At 41.5% G+C, this 19,942-nt stretch overlaps 1 protein-coding gene across 2 annotated transcripts in view; it reads right to left on the bottom strand.

Moving 5' to 3' along the window:
* Positions 1-14,708: 14,708 nt before the first annotated feature.
* SYK (spleen associated tyrosine kinase) overlaps positions 14,709-19,942 on the bottom strand; it is a 41,765-nt gene continuing 36,531 nt past the window's right edge. For both annotated transcript variants that reach the window (XM_065740662.1, XM_065740663.1), the window contains 5 exons: positions 19,038-19,247; positions 18,416-18,605; positions 17,035-17,175; positions 16,678-16,790; positions 14,709-15,068 (listed from right to left, as the gene is read on the bottom strand). In XM_065740662.1, coding sequence (XP_065596734.1) covers positions 14,996-15,068; positions 16,678-16,790; positions 17,035-17,175; positions 18,416-18,605; positions 19,038-19,247 — 727 coding nt within the window. In that variant the 3' untranslated portion in view covers positions 14,709-14,995. The remainder of the gene's footprint in view (positions 15,069-16,677; positions 16,791-17,034; positions 17,176-18,415; positions 18,606-19,037; positions 19,248-19,942) is intronic.

The following is a 19,942-nucleotide window of genomic DNA, read 5'->3' as shown; positions in this document are numbered from 1 at the left end:
AATACCAATGCCAAAAATCATAAAACCATGACATTCCACTCCTTATTCCACATCACTACATCATGCTTGATATATATATATATATAGAACAATGATTAGCATGCATTAAATACACACACAGAGAACATATATATATGTATATACATGGAATTACTGACTGCACTCCCCCAACATCAAATTCCCTTGTGGTACACATTAAACATCCCCATTTTTCTGCATCACCCACCAAGTGGACCCAGGTCCCTGAGCAATGACAGTTCCCCGGAGAGGTTTGCCCTTTCCAGAAGCCGGAAGGACCCAAACCGCTTTTCCCTACATGTTCTTTACATGTACTACAGGGACCTTATCTCCCTCTACAGTAGGTAGAAAGCTGGATTGGGCAGGACCATCGTGATTGATGGATCCTTGAGTGTTGACCAACCAGGTGGCTTCTTCCAAATGCTTCTCCCAGTGCTTAAATGTCCCGCCATCATTGCTTTCAGCATGGTTTTTAACAACCCATTGTACCTTTCAATTTTACCAGAAGCTGGTGTGTGATAGGGGATATGATAAATCCACTCAATGCCATGATCTTTGGCCCAATGATTTACAAGAGAATTTTTAAAATGAGTCCCATTATCTGACTCAATTCTCTCTGGAGTGCCATGTTGCCATAGGACTTGTTTCTTGAGCCCTAAGATGGTGTTTCAGGCAGTAGCATGGGGTACTGCATATGTTTCAAGCCACCCAGTGGTTGCTTCCACCATGGTGAGCTCATAACACCATTGCGAGATCATGGCAAGGTGATATAATCAACCTGCCACACCTCCCCATATTTATACTTTTGCCATTGCCCTTCCCCCCAAAGAGGTTTCATCCTCTTGGTTTGTTTAATTGTGGCGCATGTGTCACAGTCACGGATAACCTGTGCAATAGCATCCATAGTTAAGTCCACCCCTCAGTCTCTAGCCCATTTACATGTTGCATCTCTTCCTTGATGACCCAAGGTCTCATGGGCCCATCGAGCTAAAAATAATTCACTCTTGTGTTGCCAGTCCAAGTCTACTTGAGCCACCTTAACTTTGGCAGCTCAATCTACCTGATGGTTATTTTGTTGTTCTTCAGTTGCCCAGTTCTTAGGAACATGAGCATCTACATGGCGCACCTTTACAACCATATTCTTTATTCAAGCAGCAATGTCTCTCCACAATTCAGCAGCCCAAATAGGCTTACCCCTTCGCTGCCAGTCATTTTGTTCCCATTGCTGTAACCACCCCCATAAAGCATTTGCCACCATCCATGAGTCCGTGTAAAGATAAAGCACTGGCCACCTCTCTCGTTCAGCAATATCTAAGGCCAGTTGGACAGCCTTTACCTCTGCAAATTGTCTTGATTCTCCTTTTCCTTCAGTGGCCTCTGCAACTTGTCGTGTGGGGCTCCACACAGCAGATTTTCATCTGTGGTGCTTACCCACAATGCGACACGATCCATCTGTGAACAGGGTATATCTCTTTTCATTGTCTGGTAGTTCATTATATGGTGGGGCCTCTTTGGCATGTGATACCTCCTCTGCTGGTGTTGTTCCAAAGTTTTTACCTTCAGGCCAGTCCTTGATCACTTCTAGGATTCCTGGACGGTTGAGGTTCCCCATCCGAGCTCACAGTGTAATCAGCACAATCCACTTACTCCAAGTGGCATCAGTAGCATGATGGAAGGAGGGAACCTTTCCTTTGAACATCCAGTTCAGCACTGGCAGTCGAGGTGCCAGAAGGAGCTGCGTTTCAGTACCGATTACTTCGGAAGCAGCTTGAACCCCCTCATACTCGGCTAAGATCTCCTTCTCAGTTGGAGTGTAGCGCTCCTCAGACCCCCTGTACGCCCGACTCCAGAATCCAAGGGGTCGGCCTCAGGTCTCTCCAGAAGCTCTTTGCCACAAACTCCAAGTGGGACCTTCCTTCCCAGCAGCAGTGTAGAGGATGTTCTTTACATCCTGTCCTGTCCGCACTGGCCCCAGGGCCACAGCACGGGCTATCTCCTGCTTAATTTGCTCAAAAGCCTGCTGCTGCTCAGGGTCCCATACAAAATCATTTTTCTTCCGCGTCACCCAATAGAGAGGGATCACAATGAGACTGTAGTTTGGAACATGCATTCTCCAAAAGCCCACTACACCCAAAAAGGCTTGGGTCTCTGTCTTATTGGTGGGGGGAGACATGGCAGTGATTTTGTTAATCACATCTGTTGGGATGTGACAACGTCCATCTTGCCACTTTATACCTAGGAACTGAATTTCCTGTGCTTTCACTTTGCTTTGCTTAATAGCAAAGCCAGCTCACAGGAGATCTGGATTATTCTCTCTCCTTTGTAGAAAACTTCCCCTGCTGTATTGCCCCACACAGTGATATTATCAATGTATTGTAAGTGCTCAGGAGCACCTCCCTGTCCCAATGCAGTTTGGATCAACCCATGACAAATGGTTGGGCTGTGTTTCCACCCCTGGAGCAAACGGTTCCAGGTGTACTGAACGCCCCTCCAGGTGAAGGCAAACTGGAGTGCCCTGTGCACCAGTGTCCACCAATGCCTTATATTTTTGTGGTTCTGATGTGCCAGGCCGTCGAATCCACACAGTTCAATACACTATTATCTCTTTCCCCCACCTGGCTGGGGGCAGGGGCTATTGTGGCTGGTAGGTGCCTCGCTCAGTTCTGAAGGAGTCCCGTTCAGACAGGAGGACATCTCACTCAAACTGGAGGGTGTCTCTTTCAGATTGGAGGGCACCTTGCTCAAATTGGAGACCATCTTGTTGAGACTGAGGGTTGTTGAGTTCGGACTGCAGGGCATCTCTTTCGTGTTGGAGGGCATCTCTCTTGAACCGGAAGTGTCTCACTCAGTCTGGAGGGTGCCTCACTCAGTCTGGAAGGCATCCATGTTGGATTGGAGGCTGTCTAAATTAGACAGGAGAGTCTGACTATCAGCTAAAAGACTCTCTTTCTGGATCTGGACACTATCCCTTTCAGCTCGGAGACTCTCTCATTCTATTTCCAAAACTCTATGCCTCTCTGGGACAGTATTGAATAAGGTCTGATTGGCATAAGCCAGACCCCAAATAATTTGGGCCTCCTCAGATCTGTCTGAGCCGCAACATCCCTGTCTCAAATATCTGCGTAAATTCTCAGGATCTTGCAAGTGCTCAGGGAAAAAGTTCCAGTACATCTTGAGCATTAAAATGGAAAAAAACAATGAAATGCAGCCCCTTTAAGAGCAGTTTTAAAAGAGAAAGCATTTTTTTTTCTTTACTAAAACAAGCTAGCAGCACCCACAAAAGTTTACATATATCCCAGAACAACTGGCAGTACGCTCAGACTTCAAGGTTGTATTTTGCCGTACAGCACCTGCAGTACAGATAAGCTTCCTAATGAAGCTCTCTGAGATCAAAGAGAAATTTGTTCTAAAAGTTCTTTGCCCCACGTTGGGTGCCAAAAATGTCAATGGTTTAAGGGCAGGTTCAGCCTGGTTCTGTGACAATTGGTGTGGGGGACCCTGGTGGAATATCAGTACCAAAAATCATAAAACCATGATACTGGGTCTGATCCCTTGGTTGCCATGCACGTGCCGTGTGATCTCCCTCAAGATCATCTGCTCCATAACTTTCCCTGATACTGAGGTCAGGCTGACAGGCCTGTAGTTCCCTGGGTCTTCCTTACGGCCTTTCTTGTAGATGGGAGTCACATTGGCAAGCCTCCAATCTTGTGGGACCTCTCCAGATAACCAGGAATGCTGATAGATGGCAGAAAGCGGCTTGGCAATCACCTCTGCCAGCTCCCTCAGCACCCTTGGGTGGATCCCATCTGGTCCCATGGACTTGTGGCAGTTCAGATGGAGGAGCAGGTCTCTGACTGTCTCTGCTTGGATCACAGGGGGTGCATTATGTGCTCCATCCCAGACTTCCAGGTCAGGGCAAGTACCCTGAGGATAACTGCTCTGTCTATTAAAGACAGATGTGAAGAAGGCATTGAGAACCTCAGCCTTTTCCTTATCCTCTGTGGTTACATTCCCTGCCGCATCAGATAAAGGAGAGAAATTTTCCTTAGTTTTTCTCTTACTGTTAATATATTTGTAAAATAATTTTCTGTTCTCCTTTACTGCAGTAGCCAGTCTAAGTTTGAGCTGGGCTTTTGCATTTCTAACTTCCTGCCTGCAAATCTTGGCAAGTTCTCTGTAATCTCCCCAAGTAGCCTGAAGGAGCCAAGAAGCATGGACACCACAGTGAGTAGGAGCTTCTGTGTCCCATGTGCACCTCACATTGCACATGCAGCTCACATGCAGCTCACAGGGGGTGAGCCTGTCTGTGCCTGTTCCTAATTCTGGTTGCTGGTCTCCTTTCTTGCAGTTACCAAGGCTGCTGTGGTTGCGAGGCTGACAGACACAAGCAAATACACTGGCAGACGAAAAGTGTGCTTTGATGAGAGTGGCAAAGGGAAAGGCCTTGCTGGCTGTGAGGACCTGGGGGACAACAGTGGCTATGTTGGTGCCTACAAGGGAGCTGGGACTTACAATAAGACACACAAGGACTGAAACTACTTAAGGAAGCAAGGATCTTCTTCCCCTAATACATGGGAGGAGAGGCAAATAAAGTCTCACTGAGCTGTCTTTCTGTGTCTACGTACTGCCAATCTGCAACCCGACAGGATGGGAATGGCTGGGATGCACACAGGATGACCAGCAGTGTTTGACCACAGCCTAAAGAGCACACTTACAGTGCATAGGATGTGATGTAGGCCATTCCCTGGGAAGGATAGGGGTCCCAATAACACTAGTTGTTGCCTTTTGCCAGTCTTGTTCCCTCAGGTTAAAACCCTGTGCAAATACAAGGAGGTATATTCAGTGCAGGAGCTGTGGAGCAGGATAAACACCATGAGAAAGGAAGGACGCTCCAGAAGAAAAGGAAAACAAGTTCAAGTAAGCTGTGTGATGGCTGACCCAAACTGGAGGAAGAGTATGTGGAACATACTCTTGGAACAACTCATGACCCTGATTGGATAAGTGCATGCACAGTTAAGGAGTACGTGTGGAGTATTTTGTTGACATGTAAAGGCGGGTGGGAAAGTTACAAGAGAAAACTTTTGAATGTATATAAGGGATGCTAGAGCCTGTAATAAATGATTTGGATCATCCACATCTGAGTCAGTGCCTTAGACACTGCAAATGGCACCCACTAAATAGGGCAAACCACACTGAGGCTGAGTGAGCCTGATCTGGCAGCACCACCCAGCTGAACTACAGAGAGGCTGTTTGGCATGTGCCAGCACCGTTATGCAGGACAGAAGGTGAGCAGTTGAGAACTACGGGGAGTTAACTAACGAAGGAGCAACAAGTATATCTTGAAGCGTTACGGATAACTTTGAAGCTTCAGAGTGTCTACCTGTCTACCTGTGTCTACCTCAGCTAATTTTCTTAAATGGATAAGCAAAAATTCCCCCGAGATTCCAATAACTGGGTTTTCTTTTAATGGGGAGCTTTGAGACAAAATTGGTACAAAACTCTGGGGGGCTTCTACTAAAGACAAAACGGCTGCCAAACTTTTACCCATATGGTGCCAAATTTCAGAAGCACTCAAAACAAATTTGGCAAGGAAGGGCAAATTCTTCTGACTGTCTCTCATCACCCCCACCCCTGCTACTGCCCTTTGGAATGGGAAGCAGCTCCTGACCAGACTCGATCCAGAATTCTAACCTCATCCCTGGCCAGGGAAAAGTAAAATTGTAACCCCCTGCCATTCTGCCACCCTCCGCAACCCCCCCCCACTGCTTGCCATTCTGCCCCTGGGGCCCACGTGTAATTTGGATAAAAACAAGGATGGACCAGGACCAGAGGATCTGTTTGATCCTGGTTGAGTAAATCCAGAGGACAAACTGAACTTTTTCCCTCCTGTCAATAATTTGAAGGAGGTGAGAAGGAGAAATTGTATTATTCCCACAGTGTGCTACAGTGCTTTAGAGCAGTGAAGGAAAGAAGCATTAGCATGGGGTGATTCTGAGATGCTGCAAGCCCTTCCTGTGATGTATCGTGCACATCAACCCCCCTGGTGGGCATCCCTCCCTCATGAGGTGGTGAAGGAAGTAAGGAAGTCAATGAAAGATTATGGAATTCAGTCCACCTTTGCATATAATCTTTTGTTTGCAATTGCTGACAGCTATGTTATGACCACTTATGATTGGAAAATTTTGTTACGAATGATTCTGTCTCCCACTCAACACACTGTGTTTATGACTGAATACCAAGAACAGGCTACATCCAGGCAATGAATAATTTGACTAACTTAAATCACACTGACATGGAGGTGCTCCTGGGGGGGGGGGGGGCAGGCAACACTTCAAGCCCAGTCACAGATCGATAGGCAATGCTTTGAAAATAGCCCAAAAATATGCCAATTGACAGTGGCAAATGGATTACAACCAGCGTGGAAAGCTAGACCTTACATCCTTATTTATCACAACATGATCTATTAATAGCAACAGAACAAGAAGAGAGTCTAAAGGACACTTGACCATTCATCCGGCAGGCAGTCCAATCTGTTGGTTTACAAATAGTTGAAGAAAAGGTGCAACTCAGCTCTCCATGGAAATACTTAGGGCAGAAAATCACGTCACACCATTCAGCCACAAATCCTCAAAACAGCACCTCATGTGCAGGCAGCAACTGATCTTCAAAAATTAGGGGCCATCAGCTGGCTGCAACAACTGTTGGGTATTACTAATCAAGAGCTACACCCTCTATTCCAGCCACTCAAAGGAGACCCAGATCTAAACTCTAAAAGACAATTAACACCAAAAGCACTACAATGTTTAGGTGTAATAACATCATTGCAACACCAGTACAACTATCGTGTCTGTTTGTCCCTCCCAGTATTTCCTATAATAATATCAAACTCTTATAAACCATATAGTTTTTCATGTCAGCGATACCTCAAGAAAAGATCCTCTCATCATCCTCAACTGGATATTTTTACCACATACTTTTTCAAAAACCATTACATCACAACTGGAGATGTTTGCAATGCTAATACAGCAAGGTCGACAGCATTTACAAATTTTACAAGCTTCTGATCCTGATTGCATATACATACCTGCTACTAAAAAAGATTTAGATTGGATGCTCGCTCATTTGCTCGCTTTGCAAACTGCCATGGCTGATTATACCAGACAAATCTCCACTCATCTCCACAAACATTGGTTACTGCATAATTTGAGAGATCTGTCCCTTACTAGAAATGTTTTACTTTCACAAGTTCCAATACCTAATGCTGCTACCGTATTTACAGATGGCTCTGGCAAGACACACCAAGCAGTGTCTTTTTGGCATGCAACTGCTACACGATGGCAGTCAGACATGCATATCATCAGTGGGTCACCTCAAGTTGTAGACTTGCTGTGGTGGCTTGAGCCATTTTAATTTTCGCAGAACAAAAGCTTAATGTAATAACCAACTCTTTGCATGTTGCAGGTATTGTTCAGTGTAATGAAGGATCTTCTTTTTAGGAAGTGAACCACCCTGCCTTTTTTGCACAGCTCAAGCGAGCTCTGCATTATGTGTCTCAGTGTACTCTTCCATATTATGCATATTTGATCACACACTACATTGCCTGGTCTGTTAACTGAGGGCAGCCATAAGGTTGATCAAGACACAGTCGCCATTGCTACCCCTCAATCATTTCAATAGGCATGACTCTCCCATCATTTTTTTCCATCAGAATAGGAAAGCTCTACAGAAACAATTCCAACTGGCAGTATGTCAAGACAGTAACATTATTCTAACGTGCCCAGATTGCCAGGCAATTGCCCCTTTGCCTCAAATAGAAATAAACACCCATGGCACAGCATCTCTTCAACTCTGGCAAACAGGTGTCAATCTTGTTCATGAATTTGGCCACCTAAAATATGTGCATGTAACAATATATACTTCTTCTTACATGTTTACCACAGCACATACAAGCAAATGCAGTTGTGATGCCTGTAAACATTGGTTATTTGCTTATGCTGCTATGGGGATCCCAGGTACAATAAAAACAGATAATAGACCTGCATATACTTCTAAGGTCACTCAGATTTCCCTCCAAGAACGGGGAGTTAGACATGTTACATGCCCTACTCATCTCACTGAACTTCAGCTGTACAGGTAAATTATGGCAGAATCTGCAGGACTCCTTGATTGTAGGACCCTTGGTCTGGACACAGCTCTTCAGTGCCTTTCCCTGCAGCCCCCTGCTGTTTCCAGGATGGATGCCTTTTTGGCTTTGGGGCGTGCAGCTAGTGTGCTTTTGAGGTTCTTCAGTACTTCCCAGCCCTATTCCCACCCCTTACAAAGGCTTGTTAACACATCTTGGGCAGCAAGCACCTGGCTTCATGCAGAAATCCATACCGGATCCACCAGCACTGCAGGCTGCTAACATCAGACTGGAGAGTGCTCAGGAAGAAGATGCAGGCAGCAGCAGTCTCACAGCTGTGCCAGTTTCTAGGCTTCATTGTGGTGCTGAGCGCCTCCATTCTTCCCTGCTGCACTTCAAACAGCTCAGGATCTTTACACTTTGCAGAAGACAACAAAGGCTGCCCTCAAAACTCAAGCAAAATTTCATTATATTTCTTTGTTAAGGCAACACTTTCCTTGCAATTAAATCAGACAAGAAATAGCCCACATAAAGTTCTGCCAATGCACACAGGAGTGTGTTGTAGTACTAGGTCTTTTAGTTGTTTTTTTTTTTAGGATTTGTTTTAATATAGCTGGCACAAAAAGAAAAAAAAAGAAAAAAAAAAGCTCTGTGAATTTAGGGAACAAACTGAGAGCTTTGTACTCATGCTTGTGTACTCTGAGTTCTATGAGTTCTGGTTCGCATTAACTGGGTACAATGTGACACTGGAGAGTGAATTTCTGAGACATGATTCAATCTGTACTTCATCCTGTAATCTAACTTGTGCAGCATTTCATCTCCAGCAAGAATCCCTAGTTTGTCCTGCCTATTTCTTATAAGCAGAAACCACAAAAAATTGAGGAATGCCATGCTTGCTTCTTACAGCAGCTACAGAGCAGACAGATGAAGAGGAAGTCACATTTGACTAGGGAGTTTAAAAGTAGTACCTGATTGCTACATGCTCATGGGGAAGATTTATTAAAAAAAAAAAAAAAAGAAGACATATATGAATCAATCACAGCATCAGTAACACATCCGCAAAAGAAAGGGGAAAATAAACGTTTCTTCTCTGGTTCTCTAGTACCCTGGGAGCCTGCAGAAGTATAGAACATACTCCACTGCCATCTGGTTCCAATTGTTTCTACGATTTTGTATTTCCTTTAAAGAGGCTATATTGTTCAGCAAAACAGGAAGAAAAAGGGTAGGAGTCATCCTCTGTCAGAGGCAGGGCTGCACGGTGCTTCTTCTCCTGGTGCTGCCTATCCCCTGACCTTTGGGGAGGTGAGGATGGCTGCTATACTCTTCTGCCACTAGTGGAGCTCTACAGATGTAAATTACTGGATTTGGGGAGTCTGGTAGGAACAGTGGAAAACTTACTGAAATAGAGTAGTAGTCATCCAGGAGTTCATACTGAGCTGTGGTTAAGACCTCTCATGGAAAAGCAGAGAAGCATTGGCTTCAAATTATCTATCTACTGGGGAAAGAAACATTGGACCTAGACATTCTGTCAATAATCATATTAAGGCAATCAGGATAAAATGCCTCTGAATCCCACTCCTTGGAAAACTCAGTGAGCTGGTGGCTGCGGTGTATCTCTTCATGTCCCTTCTCCTGTCCCTGGCCCTCAGCCTCTCCTATGCAGTTTTCTTGCTGTCTCTAGAAATATGACTCACAAATGAGCTCAGTAATTCTTTGCCAGGTGGTCATTGCTTCAGGATGCTGGATCACGTTGCCTGATATTCCAGTCAGATACAAATCATGGGATTGTACTGATGAAATCTGCACACAACGTAGAACAAGATCTGGAGATAAAGCTTTATGCCTGTGTAGCAAGGGGAGGTAGTAGCACAGGGAGTAATCTAACACAGGTAGGAGAAAAAGATAAGAATGTATAGGTGCACATGCATCAGGTGCAAACCAGCTCTTGCCCTAAAAGCTCATGGCGTCTACAGTAGTAGACAGACATAGGGAGTTAATCGTCCTTACACTGGGCTGGTCATCAGAATGATATTTAAAATCAAAGTCATAAATATTAGTGAATGACATTGTGCAATGCTTTCCCTCATTTTCCCTGCTTCTCTGATTAAGCATGTCTGCTGCCTCAGGAACCAGTGGTTAGACTGTGCAGAATAAATGACAGGCAAAGTAAGCCAGTTGGTACTTGCATGATTTACATTGGTTTTCTCCTTACTAAAGATAAAGCTGCTAATTTTTAATTGCTGACTCAATATCTTGTGTATTCAACACAGCTACAGCTTTTTTCCTTTAAAAAAAAAAAGATCATAGAATCATAGGGGTTGGAAGGGACCTCAAGAGATCGAGTCCAACCCCCCTGCCAAAGCAGGTTTCCTACACCAGGTCTCACAGGTAGGCGTCCAGGTGGGTCTTGAATATCTCCAGAGGAGATTCCACAACCCCCCTGTGCAGCCTGTGCCAGTGCTCCGTCACCCTCACCGTAAAGAAGTTCTTGTGCACATTCGTGCAGAACCTCCTGTGTTGCAGTTTCTGTCCGTTCCCCCTTTGTCCTGTCTCCACACACTTCTGAAAAGAGTCTGGCCTCTACACTTTGTCCCCCACACCTCAGATATTTATAAACCTGGATCAGATCCCCTCTCAGTCTTCTTTTCTCAAGGCTTAAGAGACCCAATTCACTTAGCCTTTCTTCATAGGGGAGATCCTCCAGGCCCTTCACCATCTTTGTGGCCCTGCACTGGACTCTTTCCAAGAGATCCCTGTCTTTTTTGCCAGCCCAGAACTGGACACAGTACTCCAGATAAGATAAGATGATAAGATTCTTGAAGGGCCTTATATGATGTTATATGTGATCTTTAGGCTGTGTCCATTTAATCCCTGTTAAGACCTCTGTCAGTCCATACCACGCTCACACCCTACCATGTGCCAGTGGGACATACTCTGTAGTGTGCTACTGCAATTTCCCACTTGGGGCATCACAAGGAACTTCAGAAAGACTTTGCTAATATCCACAACCAGCCCCTCACAGTATAAATCATTCGCAAACTGTACTCACGTGGAGCTTTGCTTTGCAGCAAGCAGTATCAGCAAGTTCTGCTGTGCTGCAGTGACACAGCAAGAATCAGGATGGGACGGAGAACCAGCAATATTCAGACAAGTTCATCAGTCTAAAAGTGTTCATGTATTGCCACCTCCTGGGAGGGCCATGTACAGCTGCCTGAGTGCAGAGGCCCTTAGATGCTCAGTTTTTTGAACTTGCACTTGTCACGCTCCAATATAAAGGAGGGAGACGAGGTTCTTTATATGTATATGTATACCCGATGGCGAGATTAAGACACAACGGGTCAAATGTTAGCCCAACCAGTTTATTACAAATACTAGTTGCTTAGGGATATGGGAAAGGGAAGGTGGGCGATAGAAAAGAGATGAAAAGCAAGGAAACTTGGCAGATAGCAAGAGAGATATAATCACCACCGCGGATCCAGCAAGGTTCGTAGTAAATACGTTGATCTCAGGAACTTGTCTGGTCACCACGGGGGATGGGAGATGGCAGCAAGCAGGCCTCAGGGTCCGTCCTAAGTCTCTTCGGGAGTTCTCCTCAAAGATCTTTTCTTTGGGAGTTCTTCTCCAAAGTCCTTACTTCAGTGAAGGCCTTTTATCCCCCATTTCTCAGGAGTTTATTTGTGTGACATGTCTGGCCCAACAGATAAGCCAGCAGCGGATGTTGCCTTCATTGCCATGCAGGCGCATTGTCTTTGTGGTGGTCAGCTTCTCCAAGCCGTACTCCCATGGAAAAGACTATTTGCACCTATTTCTGCTTATCTTTACAACCGTAAGCAGAGACAATGGCACCATAACACCCATCCAGATAACCGGCAGTTATCAGTCAGAGTCTTGTCACCAGAAAAGGCCTTACGAAGCAAGCTTTGAGACAAAGAAAAACAGTTTCTGTCTTTCACAGCACTCAGTTCATAAAGAACAATTATGAATATTTTCCATTATCCAATTAAAACCCCCAGTTCTTAACAATGTTTGAGGCATGTGGAGATTGGTGCAGGGATTTTTATACAATTTGGGTGGGTGTGTATTAAAAAGGTGTATATACTCCTGTGCTCTGAAGCAACCACACATTCATAGATTTGAGCTCTAAATTACAAAGTTGTAAACATACAATTTCCTTCAAGGAAAAGCTGGTTTTATGTGTTCTCACCTTCTACTTCTCCAATGGGTCATTCACATCAGTTCCCCTTGCCCTACACTGCAGTCTGCTAACCTTTAGCTCTGCTGTGAAAAATACCAGTGAAATGATATTTCTGGTATTAATACTAATAAATCCACACAACCAAAGAGACACAAGCTCCTTTATAACAGTGTAGTCCACCAGCCTCGTGGACACATCTCTGAAGCAGTGTCTCCCATGACTGGGAGTCTTCCAGTACCTGCTGGAGGAGCTGTTTCCCTTTCAGCCTTTTTTTATCATTATTATTCAGGCAATGTCATTATGTCATTCAGTGACATTATCCAGCACAATGTCATTGAATTAGTTGTAAAAACAACATGCATTTTTTTAAGGATTTTGGGGGATCAGTGGGCTTATCTGTTCTGTCAGGTACCACTCAGTGCCAATAAGGGAGCCTTCAGTCTTCCACAGCAATCACAGTAATTCAGCAGATATACAAGCTTTGCACATCATCAGCAATTTCAGAAATTTGAATAATTCTTGATAAAAAAACAGATAGTCTAAAACAGTACATTTAATCTCAATTCAAAAAACTTAATCCAGTTATTTCACAATATTTTATATTCTTAATGTAATTACAGAGTAGTGAAGCTAAAAACAAGTAACGCTAGAAAGAGACAACTGCTGTAAAGACAGGGGAAGAACTATTCCTCCAGTTTAATTTTCTTGTATTAGGCAAAACTTCTAAACACACATATGTATTGCAGGGAAATAGTGCTGTCACTCACTGAATGTACAATTGGTTTTGATTTGTGCAACTGTTTTGTGACTGATATCCCCATGAATGTAGTAATTGCACATGTAGAGCTTGACAGTTTCTCTGCAATAGGGATAATGATAAAAAATGCCTATATATAATCACAAGCAACATCTACATGAGCTGTTCTTGTAGAAAAATGTTTGTTAAAAATAAAACAAAAAAATGGAATAATCATCGATGTAATTCATGCCTGAATCACATTTAAAACAAGACCTGTTACATTCTGTATCTTTCAGGAGCATGTACTTTCTGTAGTATCTTGCACTGGATTCCCAGAAGTTAAACTACCAAAATCACCTAGCATTTTTTTTTAATAAACCATAAAATTAGTATAAAGAAGTACATCGCTTCACAGTATATCCACCATTTTTGTATTTTTATTTATACAAGTTACTTCAATTTCTCAGTGTAACTGACCAAAAATATCACTGCACTGCTCCTGTTCACATAACAATTAAAAATATATGTTCCAAACAGCTGTCTGCAACAGGTATACCTAACTCTAAATCTTATTTTTCATATTCCTCTAAAATGTTTGTATCTAGTAGACTCCTGAAATACACACAGGTGCCTGTCAAGTGGCTGCCTGTGGGGAATACACAGGAATAAATTTTGATTTATAGGATGTTTAAAATGAGATTAGACAAAAAATGCATACAAGTAAAAAATGGGGACAGAGGTTGATTACACGATTCATACTATCATTGCTATACCCACGCAGTAGCAGAAACTCTGCCTGGTACATCACAAAAGATATGGTAAAGCAGACACCTTTTTCTGAGATGTTCACAAGGATTAATAACAGAACAAATACTAAGGAAAGGACAAAAGTAAATTGAATATTCACAAGTCCATTTCAAAATATTTGAGCTGAGAGTGAAACTGAGCTTTGGTGAATAACCATAGATGCTTTCTAAGAAAGGCTTGAAAAAAGAAATAGCTGTTGCTTAAAACAGAACAGAAGGAGCTCTGGTATTTCCAAAAATACATACTGAAATGATATATCTAGGGAAGGCTGAAACAACATGAAGGAAAGTTGCTGTTCCTTCAACTTCCAAAGCACAATTGTCTTTTCAGGAACTTCAGTGATGGACTTCAGGTTAAAAGACAGAAAGAATTGCCTTAGGTGCTGACACCTTTTATCTCAAGCTGACAGCAAGCCCATGAATTCCCAGGTTTTACCATGAATAAAAGCAATTCCCAGTTGGAGATTCCACAAGAGATGAGGAAAGAGAGGAGCTAGTAACACCTAATGGAGTTGATCATTCCTTTTCGTTTTCTACAGTTTAGAAATTCACATCTCCCAGCTCCTCACTGCAAACATTACTAACGAGAAGAATACAAATATAAAATGACTTGGGAGTAAAATTAAACATGCTGTCAGTCAAAGTGACTGACGCTGTCACAATGAATTTCTTTTATGGTGAAAAATGTTTATGCTATTCCTTCTCAGAGAGGGAGAAGGCTGGAACAGCACAGTTTGAGAGCTAAGAATACTAACAACAAAAATTTAAATCCCCATCTGCACTCAAATACATCCTTTGCACATCAAATACATACTTCCTTTTGGAAGGCAGCTGAAAGACAACCTATTTAAAAATAGGTTTTACATGACAGAAGAATGTTAAGATTATAAAGCTGTAAATAAAATGGAATGTAATGGAAGTCTACTCATCTGCACTTATGTTATGCCGCTCTACTCTGGAGCTTGATATTCTGCAAGAAAGATAAAAAAAAAAGCACACACTGGGCTTAGCTCTCCACTTTATATGGTGAAGGTGACAGTACAAAAATCAGTCACTTGGTTTCAGAATCTGGACTGCTTCTCTTTGCTGAAGAAAGGCAAACTGCTGTTCCCATGTTAGTGGGAAATGTCATAATAGTAGTTCCGTAATCGCAGCTCCACAGCAACAAATCCTGGTCTGTCATCAACACTGTGGAAACATAACATGTATCACCACAAAGGACTGAGAAAGTTGAAGAGGTATGTGAGCCCTGTAATAGCTGGGACTTCACTGCAGTGACAACTCTGAGAGGCTGGTACAGTATTTTAAGGCTACCAAAATGTTGCTACAAAACGAATACCAAGAGGCTAATATCATTGCAGAGCATTCAGTCGGTGGATTTATTGTCATGAAACTTATTTTGTGGTTGAAGGTACAACAAGAAATGGTAAATCAACCTCATTTAATTTGCTACTTCATTTACTTCAGTATTAATCTAGAGGAAAGAACAATTATAATTTATTAGCTTCCTTATAATGAGTTCTACAGCCATACATATAAGCTTTGTGCCACTAAGAATAGACTACACTAGCACTGCATGGCTGTACTGTCTTGATTTCCTCTGTATCTCACCTGTGTTCATTTGGGACAATACGATGAAGCTGACAAGATGTTCTGACATATTCAATACATATTGAAATAGCTGCACCGTAAACTGAACACTGTGGGTTTTTTTGTTTGTTTTGTTTTTTTTAACGTTCTTTTCATTTCAAATATTCAGGATATCTGAGGACAACTAAATAAAAAGCAATACCCCTTATAGTATCTTTACTAATCATAATGAAAATTCCCGTCTCCCTATACAGCTACCACAACATTACTTTGGACCAAAAAAAAAAAAAAGGCAGAAATCATTTAACAGTTCCATGTTCTTTCTGGAATACTAGATGTAACAAAACTAACAAAGAAGCAAGGTACGGTCATGGTTTCATGATTTTTGTTGGTGTTCCACATCATAACATCATGTAGTGCACTGGGGGTTAAAGAGCTCATGCTTAAGTTCCATGGATTGTCAATAGTTTTGGGTATACCTTTCTCAGAAGAGAACTACGTACCCCAGAGGACTCTGCATTTCTGTTTTCTGTTCAGAGGGAAAGATAAAATTGTTCACAGGTCACAAAACAACTCCTCTTCCCTTTCTGCATGTGTCTGCAGCATGTGATTTCTTCAGCCATATCACCTTCAGCATTTGAGTAAGGCCTCCGGTTTCTGGACACTCATTTTATTTGATCTATTAGCTTCAATTCCAATTATATTGTGTTATATGGTGATATTTGATACTACAAATGAGGGGTAGCAGACCTCTCTAGAGAAATGGCATAAGTGACAAATTTGGATATTTGGAGATAATGGAAAAAAAATTTCAAAACAATTAAAAACTGAGAAACAGAATGAATAATTTGACATGGCTTTGAAATTTCTGTTCTGGAAACTAAAATGAACCAAAAACATTTCCTTAATTTCAAACTTACACATCAGACTGACATTTTGGTGGAATAAATTGTTTTGATAATACACTATTTTTTGTACATCTTTGCTGCAGCATAAAACGGTTCATCTGTGCAAAATCAGATTCTTGGACTGTACTCATTTCTTCATGTCATTCTCATTTGAAAGTGCAACTGACTCCTTCCTTTTCAGGTTGCTTGTAAGCTAAAATCTAGCTTATAAAATATGCTTTGACATAATCTTATTTCATGCTATTTAGCTACCAACTATCTAGATTAAAATATACTGCTATTAAAAGCATCACACTCACTTGTATGTCCAACATGATTTCATTAAGTCATAGACTTCCACTGGACAGGCTTCAGGACGTTCCATTCGTTCTCCTCTTTCTATCATCTGTGCAACTTCACCACCTTTCATTCCCTGAAACAGGATGATCAGAACAGTCTTCTGAGTTGCAAATGATTACAGCATACATTATTACAGTATAAAACAAAGAGAAGTCTGGAGTTGATCTGGGAGCTGTCCTTTGACTTGTCTGTTGCAACAGATAGGTTCTAAGGCCTCATTTGACCTGCAGCTATCTTTCCAGGTTGGAAAGAAAGGTGCTGGTTTGAATTTGCTCTAAATTTTTACTGTGAAAGAACTGCCAGATAGAATTACTCACTTTATAGGGTTTTTGGCCGTATGAGAAAGCTTCCCACATTAAAACTCCAAAGCTCCAGACATCACTTTTGCTAGAAAACTTGTAGAAATTCATACATTCTGGAGCATACCACTTGACTGGCCATTTTCCGTGACTTTGTGCCTAAAGTAAGGAATAACAGAAAACAAAAGAAGCAGACTTGAGACAGCAGTAAGTAGTAAATAACACTCCAGTTTATCTTGGATTTTCATGCATTTGTACTAAATATTTCCAATAAAGTTGTCCTAACAGAAATCGGTGAAGCTTCTTTGATACCGTTACAAAACTGTTTCTAATCTTCCAAATTTGAAGAAAGCACTGGAATTAATGCTATGGTACAGCAAAGCTTAGTTAAAGGACCTGAAGTCATGTTTGTAGTGGCATTCAATATTAAGCTCTGTCAAAGAAAGGTTTTTCAACACTTACAGAAGGTAGGAGACACCAACTCAGCCAGAAGGAGTCTTGAACCTTATTTTTAGATCTAAATATTTTAGATACTTATTTCAAAGCACAGCAACTGCTTTGTGGCAAACTGATTTGATTAAGCTGCAGTGTGTTACAAAAATGCAAGCATCAAACCCTAATGGCACAGTACCAAATCTGAGATAACCCTGCTGCATTTTGTAGAGTTGTAAATGGAACAAGCCTTTGATACTAGATCTCAACCCCTTGACAAACTAGGCAAGCTGGATTTGATTTAAGTGATTTAAGACACAGCTGCCTTTTCTAGCAGCAGTTAGTTTCCTATAGAAATGTCATCAGAAGGGCATATATGCTTGCTCCTCCTCTGCAGTGTTTCATGGTCTGGCTTATTGGTTTTAAGCTACTGATTAAAGGAAAGGCAGTAGGATGAAATGTGGCACTTATTTTAGCTTCTTTTGCTGTATAAAGATCATGGTAATTTAAAACCAATTGAACAAAATTTACCTAGGTCAAATGAACATTTACCTTCTGTACTCCTTTGATAAATGCCCCAAAACTGATTCTGCTAGTTAGGTTGACAGTTTGCCAGCCTGTATTTTCCTTTGACATGATGTAAACCAAGTGCTAAATTTGTATTTGCAACAAAGATATTTTCAACTTTTATGGAAGGAAATATCTGATTTACACAGTAATTTCATTCTTCTACTGTGAAATTTACCAAAGAAACAACTAAATAATGGAGTAGCTTTTCCCTTACTATTCATTTCTTAACTTTGATCACACATTTTGAAAAATCATGACAACTAATAGTAGGCTATAAAATAATTAGTATATATGCTATATTTCTTACTTCCAACTTTTAAACACAACTGCTCTTAAATAAAAAATAATCTTCTTAGGCTATATTAGTAAACAGCTTTGACATCTGCGCAAATCTTACCTTGTAATAATTTTCATCAGCACTAAGAGCCTTAGATAGTCCAAAGTCACTGATTTTGGCATAATGCTGGGTGACTAATAGCACGTTCCTTGCAGCCAGATCCCTATGAACAAAGTTATTCTCCTCCAGGTATTTCATCCCCATGGAAACCTGATGAACCAGCTCTGTTATATTCTTTTCTGTGACATGTCTGAAAATCATAATCGAATCTTTAAGCGGTCAGTTGTTCATTTCCATTATTTTTCAAGGAGTTCAAACACAAACTTGTACAATGAACTTCTTCATATAACAAGATCCATTTATGTTTAGCTAAGATTCCATTGGAAGAGGCAGCATAAGAATGTCTTGATCATATCAATAAACTGTGAACATATTAATAAACTGAAGAACATCTGAAAATTCTTTCTTTTATTCAAAATGCACTACTATAGAATAAATATTTGATACTTAGGATACATTTGCAATATAATTATGTCTCAGTGAAGAGTATCTACAATAGCTGATTATTACATAGATTATATTTCAAAGCAAAATGTCCTAACATCTTAAGATAAAAAGATTTGATTTTTCTTTTTTTTTTCCCTACCCCTTTCCCTGTGAAAAGGAATTAAAGCTTACAAACCTATTTTTTTGCAAAAATTTGTTCAGTGGTCCAAGTTCAGCCATTTCCATTACTAACATCCAGGCCTCTGCTTCACATATACCTATCATTCGGACAATATATGGATTGTCCAGTTGCTGCATTACATTTGCTTCTCTCAGTAACTCATCCTTTACAGTTGGATCATTACTTTCATTCTTAAGAATTTTTACAGCCACTGGCTTGGCTCCCCTGCAAAAGAGAATCTCCTTGGATTAGTTGCTGAAAAATCTACATGTAAATGTACACAATCGTCAAGTGATGTTTCTGCACACATAGTTTGAACTGTGACAAAAGACAGAACTGAACACTTGGATGGGAATCTGATTACAATGGGAATAACTCTCTACCAAATGATCAGAAGATAGCTAAGCAGAAGAAAGAAAATAGAAATAACGAAAATTAGAAGTAATCATTAGAAAATCTAAACAAGTCTGAAAACAAAGGCACTGAACAAAATTATCTTGCCCATTTTGTACAGAAAGATGTGTGTTATGATGAGAGTTCCCAGTGGAAAAGCTGTAAGGGCTTTCTCAGCACTCGTGTTTTGGACTAAGACACTGCAGCATTGCAAAGCCCAAAGGCAGTGCTCTGACCTGCTGAGAAACTAATCCTGCTTCTGGAACCTACAGCACACACATGTGAAAAAGTCACCGATGAGCTGACAGAGCTCAAATGTGAACAACTACTGATAAACAAGACTACAGCCCTTCAAATCCCCTTAGATTACACTGGAAAATGAAAAAATCCTCCTTGGTTCTGAAAATCTGGGTTAAAGAACTGCCTCCAGCTTTGACTGGTGAAAGCATATATGTAATCAGCCCATGCATTTAAGCAACATACTGATAACATTTTATTATGAAAATGCATGGTCAGGTGACCTGGCT

Source organism: Cyrtonyx montezumae, unplaced genomic scaffold (genome assembly GCF_038088225.1).
Source record: "Cyrtonyx montezumae isolate F1298 unplaced genomic scaffold, pur_monq_1.0 scaffold_29, whole genome shotgun sequence".
In the NCBI taxonomy this organism is placed as follows: Eukaryota; Metazoa; Chordata; class Aves; order Galliformes; family Odontophoridae; genus Cyrtonyx; species Cyrtonyx montezumae.
The sequence above is the reverse complement of the archived record's forward strand: the minus strand, read 5'-3'. Positions and strand labels throughout refer to the sequence as shown.